Source organism: Myotis daubentonii, chromosome 1 (assembly GCF_963259705.1).
Source record: "Myotis daubentonii chromosome 1, mMyoDau2.1, whole genome shotgun sequence".
Lineage (NCBI taxonomy): Eukaryota > Metazoa > Chordata > Mammalia > Chiroptera > Vespertilionidae > Myotis > Myotis daubentonii.
In genome coordinates, this window is record NC_081840.1 from 147,814,656 (window position 1) to 147,827,489 (window position 12,834).

Below are 12,834 nucleotides of genomic sequence, written 5' to 3' on the forward strand. Positions count from 1 at the left end.
AATGTGCTTCTGAAGTGGAAAATAAGACATTTCTGGGGGCTAGCCATCTGAATCCGTGCCAGTGACCTAATGCACATGTTTGATAGCCTATAATTAAGTCACTGCCCCTTTCTCCACAATCTGGTCTAGCGGGACCTGTTTTCCTAATTACTCCCAGTTTATAAAGGCGTCATAAACAAAGAATGCAGCAGCTTAGCTACAGGGGAGGTCACCGGCACCACCCAGACCAGGCATTTAGATACAACCTAACTTCCCCATTCTAACTGACTCAGCAGGGGCTGTGCAAGCCCACCACGAAAGCCTGTAGTTAGGAAACAGGTAGAAAACAAAGAAACGGAAGGGTATAAAGAGAAAGCTTCCTCTACATTAGCTTACTCAGGATTTGGAGAACTGCCCCCTGAGTCACTGAACTCGTACCTGTGAAACATCTGAAAATAAATGGGTTTATCCTGGACCTCCAAGTACCCCTGTGTATTTTTCGGTCGCCTGGTAAATGCTATAACGCTTCCAAGTGGGAAATCAACCTAAGTTATTTTCTTATGAATGAGAATGGGTTCTGCTGACGAACAGGTTAATTTATTGGGTGGTTATATCTAGCATTAGAATATGCACATGACACTTCTTTTGGTTTTCAGTTTTTTTTTTTTTTTTTTAAAAATAAAGCTAACCAGCTTCCTGGGGACTTTGAAATTAGTGATTCTGGTCTCAGCACCATGTTCTAACTAGTTGAGTTACATGATAAAGCCAAAAGGCAGACAGAAGAAGAGAAAAGAAGGAAAAGCAAAAAACCTACTGAGGTTTTTAACTTATATTTTGGTGAGAATGACCTCTCAAATGAATAATATAATTCAAAATCATGTAAATTCATCCTTTTCAAACCAAAGCTTACATATCCCCTGAGATACATGAAGTCCAGGACAAAGAGTAATCAGAAAGAGGATCTTTACAGTAAAAGCAACACAAAGGGTGTATGGAGTAGAATGAGAAAATAACACAACTTTTCAAAGAAACTGCAAGCAGACAACTTTCGGTCATGCCCACTGGGCCTTCTCTAGTTCTGGAGTTTGTTAAAAAGAGAAAAGTTTGAGAAGCAAAGCTATAATTATAATTAGTAAGACAAAACAAAGCAGTAAGTGATGGGAACAGAAGATAAAATAGAAATGTAATTGATGGCTGGTCATAAACTTGTCTTTTTAAAAACTGAACTGTCCTAGAATCCTTAAAGAGAAAAGCTACTAAACGGATATATGTTATTCTTTTAAACACGTTCATTTTGACGTGCTTAGAACAGGGGCTAGGACCGAGGAAGCACCACGTAACTGCTAGTTACATAAATAGTTAAAAACTTAGTAAAACCCACTGCTGGCTTCTTTCTGTTTATGGCTTGTTTGAGTTTTTACAATTGCCTTTCCCTGTCACCTACATCTCGGTGGCTCCCAGGTGTGTGTCTCTGGCTCAGGCCCTGCCCTGGGACTGGGATGTTTAAACTGCCTACCCCGTGTCTCCCTTCAGATTATCTCAAACTCTCCACAACCTAGGTCATATTCGTGATCTTCCCTCTGAAACTTGGCCTTCTTCCTAAAATGCCTTCGTTGCCGTTCTCACCGTAAATCCATACACCTGCCCTTGCTGTTTCTTGTTCTTTGGAGGTCCCGGAAACAGGAAGTAGAGAAAGGACTGGAAATGACTAAACAGAGGCAAACCGGGACACCTCTGCATGGGTGATTCTTACTTCCTTTAAGTAAAGGTACGGGCTCCACTCAAGTCAAAGTCCAATAGTAACTAAGTCCTCAAATAAGTTGCCTATTTTAACCAGGGAAGGAAATGAAAGCATTACGTATTTAACCTAGAAGTACTCACAGTGGTGAAAAACAACAACAAAACTCCTGGCCCCTGAACTGCACTCTTTTTTACAAACTTAATGTTGTTTCCACTACAGATCAAAGAGAGAGCTGGACAAAAGGGTGAGGTCCTGAAGATGGCAAATTTTTCACCTGTCTATTCTCTGCCTTCACTTGGTTTTACAGGATATTTATTTCTCTCTCTCTCACTTTTCAATTATAGTTGACGGTCAACATTATATTACTTTCAGGTATGTGGGACCTTTTATTTTGAACCCTAAAGATTCTGTTGAGGGTCAAGTGTGGGCGTACATGGAAAGCGCACAGGCCACCCAGGGACAAATTCAACCTCAAAGTTTGCTCTCAACTATGAGACCCGCAGGCTGGGAGACCAAGCCCTGAGCTCTGTGTCCACAGCCACGCACCCCGCCCCCACTGGCGTTTCCATTTTCAGACCTCTATGCTGTGTGCTTTTCTGTAAGTGATACAGAGTGGAACTTGGCAATAATGTAGAGAAGCAAGTAAGATTCATGTTATGGTTTTGTACTTTATTATTTATGTCTAAGTTGGTGCTGGTAAATAATAAAAAGAGGATAAAACCTAACAGGTATATAGCTGAAACTAAAAGAAATCACTAAAGGCTCAAAAAGATAATATTTGAAAGTAAAAATCTCCTACTTTGTCCCTTTTCTAACTTTTCTTTTTTAAACAAATATATTTTATTGATTCCAGAGAGGAAAAAAGGGAGGGGGGAGGAGGGAAGGAGGGAGGGAGAGAGAGAGAGAGAGAGAGAGAGAGAGAGAGAGAGAGAGAGAGAGAGAACCTCAGTGATGAGAGAGAATCATTGATTGGCTGCCTCCTGCACACCTTCTACTTGGGATTGAGCCCACAACCCGGGCATGCCCTTGACCAGAATCAAACCTGGGACCCTTCGTCCGCAGGCTGACGCTCTATCCCCTTATCCAAGCTGGCTAGGGCTCTAACTTTTAACACTACCATCACTCCTAGTACATGCTGAAATAATGAGCAACTGCAGGAGGCACCGAGGACTGGATGTTTAGTCTATTTGTATATCATATTGGTCTATATTGTGAAGCCTAGATTTTCAGAGCTGTCACTTTGAAAATAACCCTTCTAGGTTCTTCTTCATTTTTTTTTTTGTCCTGAAAAATAAAAGAAGCAACAACAAATTCTTTTGGGTTTTTAAAAATGGCTATCAAAAAAATTATTCTTGTCTCCTAAAAATCCGTTTTGATCCACCCAGTGACAGGGAGCAAAGGCCCCTGTAAGGTCCCGCAGGCTGATGTGACACGGCGCCTCCGTAATTGACAAAGACATGAGAGGGCAGGGCTCTCACCTTGTTTGGAGTTGACATCTGATGGGATGTGTGACGGGTGAGTTCCTGGAGAAAAGTGCTCGTCGCTGTAAGTGATGAGGGGGGTGAGAGGATGAACCGCATGGGATGGCTGCACCACGGGCACTTTATTCGACTGCAAAGTAACCACAAGGTCAACAGTTAACAATGGATGCCCAGCTCCTGTCTCCTCTCCCAGCGAAAAAGCCACACAATAGCAGTAACTGAGCATCCTCTCCAGACCCAGACAGCTGAAATCATCTGCTGTACCCACTTAGACCTTCAGAATCTGTCCATGTTAAATGCTCCTTGGGTCTGACTAGCCCGTTAGGAAACTATCAGTTACTTAACCGCTCTCCTATGGAGATTTAGGTTGATTGCTATTATTCCATGCTAGAGGCCTGGTGCATGAAATTCGTGTGGGACAGGGGGGTTCCCTCAGCCCAGCCTGCACCCTCTCACAATCTGAGACCACTGGCTCCTAACTGCTCACCTTCCTGCTTGCCTGATCGCCCCTAACTGCCCCCCCCCCCCCGGCCTCATCACCCCTAACGGCCTCTGCCTGCCAGCCTGATTGCCCCTAACTGCCCCCCCTGCTGGCCTGGTCAACCCCAACTGCCCCTCCTGCCGGCTTGGTCGCCCCACAAAGCCTGCTGTTCAGTCATTTGGTCATCCCTCACTAACCCTCCTGCCAACCTGGTCACCCCATGCAGCCTGATGTTCAGTTGTTTGATCGTCCCTCACTAACCCCGCTGCTGGCCTGGTCACCCCATGCAGCCTGCTAGTTGTTTCTGTTACTGTGATAGCATCCTGGACAATTTGCATATTCCTCTATTATTAGTATAGATGACATGAATCCTGTACATACCCATTTACATTCCCTTTTAAATGATCTCTTCAGGTTGATCTCAACAATGAGTTACGGAGCAAAAGTTATGAATGCTTTATAAGCTCTTTATTCATTACATATGTCTGCCAATAAAAAGGCACTCAGGCCCTGACTGGTTTGGCTCAGTGGATAGAGCATCAGCCTGAGGACTGAAGGGTCCCAGGTTTGATTCCGGTCAAGGGCATGTACCTTGGTTGCAGGCACATCCCAGTAGGGGGTGTGCAGGAGGCAGCTGAATCGATGTTTCTCTCTCATTGATGTTTCTAACTCTCTACCCCTCCCCCTTCCTCTCTGTAAAAAATCAATAAAAAATATATTTTTTTAAAAAGGCACTCAGTAAAAAATTGTTCAATGAACAAGTAAATGAATAAATACTGCCAATTTGAAGGGCAAAATTTCAAACAACCCAATAAATATAAATTTGCTGTACTGACATTCCATTGGTTTATAGAATTTATGATTCTATAATTGTACATCTCTAAGAATCATGTTATACCATTTTAATGTGTTATAGCTTTGTCAATCAAACTTGACTATCCATTATGTTTTAGGCCTACTCAGTTCATCTTCATATTCTCTAGTTTCTAGAAGTCTTAATTAATAAAAGGAATTTCCAATCTTGAGTTTAAATGCATAATGTGAAATATAGCTTGTAAAAACCACTTCAAATTGTTAACATCTTATGTATTTTGTCTTGTATCTGTTTAAAAATAAATTTATTTAAATTGGAAGCCCAAAGCTACATAACATTTTTTTAAAGGTACGAGTTATTTATTTGGACCTCATCAATTTGAAATGTGGGATCCTTTTGTTTGGCTATCTTATATAATAAAAGGGTAATATGCAAATTGACCCTAACAGTGGAATGACCAGAACGAACCCTGGACCAGACACTGTGAGGCGCACTGACCACCTCTCAGTCCCTTTCCCTGGCCGGCAGGCTCTGATCGCCTGATGGTGAATGGGGAGCTGGGGGTGGGTGGTGGGGGACGTGGGCGGCACCAGGCCAAGGCCCTGACCCCGCTGGTTGCCCCACACACAGAAGGCGAACCCCAGTGGGGGTGGGGCTGGCTGCAGGCAGCTGGGGAAGATGACCCTGGTTGCAGGCCAGGCTAGGGACTGTACCTGCGCACGAATTCGTGCGCTGGGCCTCTAGTAGTTGGATAAACTCCTTGCCCCCTCAAGAAAGTGCACTAAGGAAATCAGTAATATAAACAAGACTGGGGCAGTTTAACCTGATTAAGGAGATAGATTTTTCAGAAACTTTACATCTCCTCCCCTCAAAAGACAGTAAACTTGACACAATTATATACATACAAAATGTTCCTGATTTTAAACACATAGACTAATTAAACCAGTATCACAAAGATCTGTAACTGCATACATTATAGTAATGAGTAACTTGTGAATTTAAGAGGAATAAGATATAATGAATCTTGACTATTAACTAACTCACTACTTCAGACATGCCTTCACCATCAATAGTTTGAATTCATGAGATTTTTACTGTACTATAGATTAAAATGCATCTGAAATCCATTTCTCCAAAAGCAAATATCTGTATTTAAAAATCTGGGAAAGTGCCTGAAAACTGCCCTGCACAGTATAAACTGCCTATAATGTAGATCTATATCCGACTGGTTTCGGGCCCTGTTAACACACCTGTGTATGGTGGCGGCACTATGATATGCATAATTTTGTGTTTGATGTTTTTTACAAATTAGGTATAAAAAGTAAGTGGCTCCAGCGAAAAGGTCTACCCTCAGGAAAATTAGGAGCAATTATCCTAGTAACACTAAATTCTCTTTACAGCCAGTAATAGTAATTCTTTATACCCTATCATTATAACCTCCACCCAAAAGAAACTTATGAAGGAAAAAACGCAAGGGGGGAAAAATCACCCTTTTTCAGACAATGATATGATTTTCCCTGTTTTATAATTATCAGCTCCTCTCTAATGGCAGAACTTGCATTGCTCGTATAGCCCTTGGCATTTATTAAATAGAGCACCATTATCAAAGCCGCATGCCTTTTCTCTGCACACCTCAGCACAGACATCTATGCATATAAATGTGTAAAAGGTTAAAAAATGTTCCAATGCTTTTCAAGTGTTAATGATGCAGCCTGCCAAACACAACGATGAGCTTCTTAAATAAAAGGAATTTAGAGTTTAGAGGAGGTAGGGGGTGATGGGAGGGTGGGTGCGGAGATAGGAGGATATTGTTATAAACCCTTTTTCAAATGGAGACAAAAATCTCAACACCCAAATGCTAAAACGAATATAGGTCAACTATACTTTAGAATAAGAGCTTTGATTTTCATTTCAAAAGTCTCATAAGTATAGTTGCCAAACAATCTACAAAGACACTTTCTTAAGGTAGTTAAAAAGAATAAGCATTGCAGAAATCTTCTGAAAACACATATGTCTTTTGCATGCCTTTCTTATTTCCATAGCATCATCTTAAGGAACTTGCATTAGCAGGCAGCATCTCCTTAACGTCTGACCTATCCCTCCAGTCATATAGCTCAGAATTCGGTGCCATGAATTTTTACTAAATTATGCTATCCTTGCTCTCCTCTTAATTTTACGGTTTTCAACACAGATTTGCTTTCCTGTGGGAAAGAGATAAGCAGCCAGGGATTTTAATTTAAGCTCTGGCCTTGTCTTATATTTTGCAAGATGGCTAGCGTACTAGTAGTGTGTTACAGCCAACAAGGATTATGTCCATTTTTGTGGCCAAATAATGAAAGCAATACGAAATCTCAGTAATAGGTGTGAGCACAATTCTAAGTTTTATACATGGCTTCTGCTGACCACCTCCACTGGGCATAGAAACAGGACCAAACTACACTACACATCATGGTCAAGTGTCCTCAGCCCTAAACAGTGGGCTTCCCGAGAGCACGAGGGGCTGTCCTTTGACACTATTTGCACGCACAAGGCAAGAGCCCAGGTACAGCCACTCTGAGTAAGTTTTACAGACAATATAACCATTCTTAATTCTAGCCTCAGACCTCCAAATAACAATGTGGTGCATCTTGGGTGGGGCAAAGGGAAAGGAGGAGGAATAACCAAGTGACTACCTAGTCTTTACAGGCAACTTTATGTAACTACATTATAATGTGCAGTTGCACAGGGGTATGTGGGCCTATGCGTGTATTTAAGCACCGAAAGGTGCCAACGTGAAGTGAGCACTGATGGCCAACACAGATGAGGCTGCTGTTCTTGTGCAGCCTCCTTTCTAGGGGCCTGCGGGGGGGAGTGAGGAGGGGGGAGCATGGGGACTGGAGATAATGGACAAATATGTAAACAAGACGAGTAAAATCTCAGAGGATGACATCGAATACTATGATTAAAAGAAACATGGTGATAAGAGAGTATAGTAGTTACTGGTATATGCCTTTGTATTATGCTAACACTATAAGAAACCAACAGTTTAAAACTAAATAGTCTAAGATTCTATTTCCTAAAACAGGAAACGGAGGTCACCAGGGAATGAGTGAGCAAGCCATACCTGCTTTCAGCACTTATGACAACGCAGGGCTGCTCACTACACACTCCAGTAACACAGGGTCACTGGGGATACCACGCGAGAGGAAACCCTGGTCACTCAAGACAGTGGGGACCCCCCCTGTTAGCTCCTACTCTGCGCATCTAGGATCTCACTCGATAGACACCCTGGCCCCTGACTCCCACACATGTCCCTGCGAGGAAGGGAGACAGGACAGACGGCTTTCTTTTTCACTCACAGGTACAGTCAGGTGAGTTTTAGCTTCCAGTGCAGAAGCACCAGGAGCTCCCAGTGCTTGTCCTGTTTCATTTCCCCGGTGACAGCAGGCACAGTTACCCCACCTTTATGAGACCACCAGGAGCCTGTGTCATCCCCCGAACTCTGGGGCCGCTCAAAGGTGGAAGCACTCAGGTCTAAGCTCACATGGCCGTAAGCAGCGCAGTCAGGCCACACACCCTGATCTTTTGATTCCAACTAGACTACACATTCTTTTATCTCAAGCAGGTGATGGGTTGGGTGTGTAAAGGAAAACAAAAAAGATGGATAGAGTGGGTACCGGGAGGAAAGGGGCACAGAACACCAAAGGCGCACTCCAGAAGGTAGCTCTCCCACCTACTCTGCCCCACACATTCAGCAGGAAGCCCGCAATCCCTTCCCAAACTCAAAATCCCACCATCAGGCCATCCTACCCACAAAGCACATCATTATTATAGCAACTAACACCACACCTTGGAGACAGGTAAGCTGAGGCATAGAAGGTGAGCAACTTTCCCAAGGGCCACATTCACTACCAGAACAGCACGCGGCCTCCCGGGAGCTCCAAGTTCATAAAACCTCGGGCACTGCACTGACCATCAGGGCCATACCCAACAGGACGCGCATCCATGAAAGGACTGGGTGGTCTCTGTTCCAGGCACAGGAATCACCTCGGACCAAGAGGCACCTCAGCAGAAACGGTCAGGCCTGCAGAAAAGCCACTGCCACCCTCTCTCCACAGCTGGAAAGCATTCCCGGCAGCTGTGTGGTTGCCACCCAGGCTGCTCCCTGCATGTATCGGCCTCTTGGGCATCACAGCCAAAATACCCACACGAAGTGGGTGCCACTTGGGGATCCTGAGGGTCGCCCTCAGCAGCATTCCCAGAAGTGACCACTCCCCGACGGGCATGAAAGCTCTCGGCCTCTGAGGATGTGGTTCTTTCTGGAAAGGACAAAAAAGTGGTTCAGCTCCCTCCTGGCGAAGGCGTGGGCCTGCTGGTAAGTGGGATAATTGGGGAGAAACCTGCGGGCCTGGTGGCTAGTGCCAATTTTGCACATCTCCGGGTTCCAACTAAACCCGCAGCACAGGACCCAACTGTGCCTAAGGCCCTGAGTACCATTTCAACTGGCTGTGCATTTCACCCAGAGTCCTCCTGGCCATCACTGAATCCAGGGGCATATTAACACTCCACCCACCTGTTGGAATGAGGGAGTTCATCTGGCCTCAGTCGTTATGGTGAAATTCAACGTTTTATTACACTCTTAGAAAGTCTGGTGCTGGTACAGTAGAAGCTGGAATTTCACACCGTGCCTTCCCTCCTCCTATGAGAATCCGGGCTTCCTAAGCCTTCCCACAAAGAGGAGCAGATCTGATTTACTCCGAAAGGATGCAACGATCCTTGCACCAACTAGACCTCAAAAGTAACATTTGGCGCTGGAAGCCTTTCCTAAGACCCACCAAAGCTCAACACCTGATTCAGATCTGACGTGGCTTTCGAATCGAAGATCACTGCTGCTTGAGATGCAGTAGCTCTTTTCAGACAATGATGGGGCACTGGGCTCGGAAGACTTCCTGAGCAGAAACTGGTAAAGTCGCAAGGTTCACAAGGGACAATTATTCCATGAGTCCAACTCTGGAGGCAAAGGTGTCCCATCATCGGACACCTGGGATGCTCTCCTAAAAGGGGAGGAACATGTCACAGGGAAAGGGAGGCATATGGACGGGTACACAGTAAGTGCCCGTCCTAATGGCCGTATCTTCGTATCCTCTGGCACTCATCCACATAAGTGGGCAGTGCCCTTGTATTTATAGGTGAGAAGGCTGAGTCCTTTGGGACACACAGCTCAGTAATACCTAGTCGACAGACGACTTGTGCTGGCATGGTTTGTTTGGTACCACGTCCCTGCTTGTCCTGCCCCACACTGCTCCCTACACAGCTCCTCTCTCCGCCTCTGTTCCAAACCACCCTGCCAGCGAGTGTGGCCTGCCATGGGCTCTGCTGCCAGAAAGTGCCTGGACAGAGCAACTGACCGCTTGGGGAAGACCACTGCCACCAGCAGGGCTACAGACAGACTGCTAGTGGCATCTGTCTGCAGTGGCCCACCCACAATTTTCCCGGTTCTCTATAAAGTGACGATCTCCATACAGTACCTCATTTAATCCTGAAATCATCCATAAGCTAGGTGTTAAGATTTCTGTTTTATAGAGAAGAAAACCAAGGTTCTGAGACATAAATAATTTATACAAGACCACACAGGACGTTAAGTAGCACAGAGAGGATTTGACTCCGAAATCTATAGCTTGTACCCCTACAGAATTAAAAACAGCTATTCCTGGCATCCAAGTGGGAGAGAGAGTAATAACATCACTTAATATTTAAATACACGGACACTGGAGGTAAATTCAAATGCCAAACATTTAAATGCCTCGTTTCTAGGTAATTCACTGAATTTTCAGAATTCAGTTTCCTCATACATAAAATGGGTGCCACAATACTTCACAGGATTAAACTGAAGATTAATGAGCAATGCAAATAAAGCCTCTTACTTAGGTCCTAGCACATAATATATGTTCAATAGTACTTGCGGAATGAATAAAGGAAAGAGAAAAGAAAAATAGAGCCAAATAAATAAATTACTCTGGTCCCCAAAATTCAAATAATTTGTCTCTAAGACAAAGTAAGTTTTAGAATTAGAAATATGCTTTCTTTCAGGTGAATTCCCCACCAAACTCTCCCTTCCTTATTCTGCCAGCGTACTTTTAGTCTAAAGTGTCTGTGATCTCAACATTTTCCTCTCATCACTGCTTGTAGAAATCCCTCCCACCCTTCAAGATTCATTGTAAGTGGCACACTTGAAATCTTAACCCTTTGAGTGCCAACCAATATCCTAGGAACTATGCTAAAATTGCCAAGGCATTTTTTGCTGATTTTACAGCAGTTTAGGAAAAAAATTATGAATCGCAAGTAAATGAAGTTACATATTTAAAAACTTAAGGAAACCTTTACTACATTGACATATTTAGCAATATCATCATCACTAATAAAATAAGACTTAGAACTGGACGCCATTTCGAAGCTTTGATAGCGCTCCCGGCACTTTTGGCGAAAGACAGGAGGAGCGCGATCGCGCTCCCCGGCACTCTAGGGGTTAAACAACACGTAACTTTCTGGTTTAGAATTTGCTATGGATTCATATGTACATAGGTTTTCTATGTGCTTCCTTTACTTCTTCTGTTAGATTATAATTTAATAGATAATACAATCTATGTTTAGTCATTTAAAAAGTATCTCTTACAGCAGCAATTCTCAAATGTTTTTGTTCTCAGCATACCTTAAAATGCTCTTAAAAATCTTTGAGGATCCCAATGAGCTTTTGTTTGTGTTGGTTTATTTATAAATACTTATCATATTCAAAATTAAAATAAATTTAAAAGTATTTATTAAATTATTTAAAAATTACAAGCCCATTACATGCTAACATAAAAATATTTCTATGAAAAATGACCGTTTTGAAGCAAAAGCATTAAATAAGAAGAGTGGCATTTAGTTTTACAGTTTTCCCAAATCTTTTTAGCATCTGGTTTAATGAAGACAACAGGGTTCTTGTATCTGCTTTCATGTGAATTCAAGTCTCTGCTTTGATGTTATTTTGGTTGAAGTATATGAAAAAAAGTCTGACCTCACACAGATATGTTGTTGGAAAGGAAAGAATTATTTTAATAGTTTTTTCAGTGCCATGTTGAATCAAAAACCATATCAATATACTTTTCCTACTCTTACATTAACATCCATTGATCTGTCTTGCCCTATGAATTTACCCATGTATCATTTGTAACATTATGCATTAGTTATCTGGAAATATTGGCTCAATGAGTTGACATATTTCATTATACATTATAAAAATTGCATTTATATTTATATCATCGCTGATCTAATCAGAAAAGATTTAAGAATTTAAGAAGCTATCAAGCAGTGGACACAAATTTCTAAAATTCTGATTTTTTCTTGAAAGCTCAAATTTTATCACTAGCAACAAATGCTGCCAATTGTTGTTTTCATTGATAAGAGAACCTCTGCTCATTTGTGAGACAATATCTGCCAAATAACAAACTATGAAACCATAGTTTGTCAGTTATGCATTCAAAGGTGAAGGTTCAATAATACCAATAATTTTTACTGCTTCATCAAGGATATTCTGAAGTGACACTGGCATGTTCTTTTTCCTGGGAGGGTATTGTGGTGCAGAATTCAGTGACTACTAGTACCATTTGGGCCAAGGCACCAGCACTTTTACCCATCATTGCTTTGCACCATCACTGCTAATGTCAATACAGTGAAAAAGCAAGTAACTGTTCGTGTTACCATGAGAACAGTTCTGACCTTGTGGACTCCCTACCTCAGGGAGCTCAAGGGGTCCACAGACCAAACTCTTAAGAACTGATGCCCATAATAAAGTAATAGAACATAAATAGTTGTTGATTGCGGATGATCCAAGCTAATAAAGTGAAAAGTAATATTTCAGTTATGTTGAATGTAGAGAGAAATTGATTTATGGGTTACAAAAATGAAATGTTTTTGTGATGTACTAAGCGATTATCTCCCCCGACCACACACACCTTATTTCGTAGTATTCTAAATGTACAAATCAAGAGAAATCTGGAAATCAAAGAAAAATACATACCACATACTTTTAAATGATATTTAAAATTTTTGAAACTCCTTTAAGTCAGTGTGAACGCTGGACTTGGGTTCTTTAATTAGAGTTTGAATTATTTTCTTCCAAAGGATTCTTGCATACAATTGGCAGGAATATGGATCTGCACCCTTCAGTGCTCACTCCTCCTGTCCACTCACATCTGCTCTGTACACACAGCCCTTGGACACAACTCTATGCACTGACCACACTGTACCATTACTATCTGCTTGTGCCTCTGTTTTCTCCCAGCAGATAGAGGTCATGCCTCGGTAACTATCCCCAAGC

General features: G+C 42.6%; 1 protein-coding gene across 6 annotated transcripts in view; it reads right to left on the reverse strand.

Moving 5' to 3' along the window:
- The window catches only part of LEF1 (lymphoid enhancer binding factor 1), a 116,471-nt gene that overhangs the window by 30,793 nt on the left and 72,844 nt on the right, over positions 1–12,834 (reverse strand). For all 6 annotated transcript variants that reach the window (XM_059661947.1, XM_059661951.1, XM_059661949.1 and 3 more), the window contains exon 4: positions 3,199–3,331. In XM_059661947.1, the coding sequence (XP_059517930.1) occupies positions 3,199–3,331 (133 nt within the window). The remainder of the gene's footprint in view (positions 1–3,198; positions 3,332–12,834) is intronic.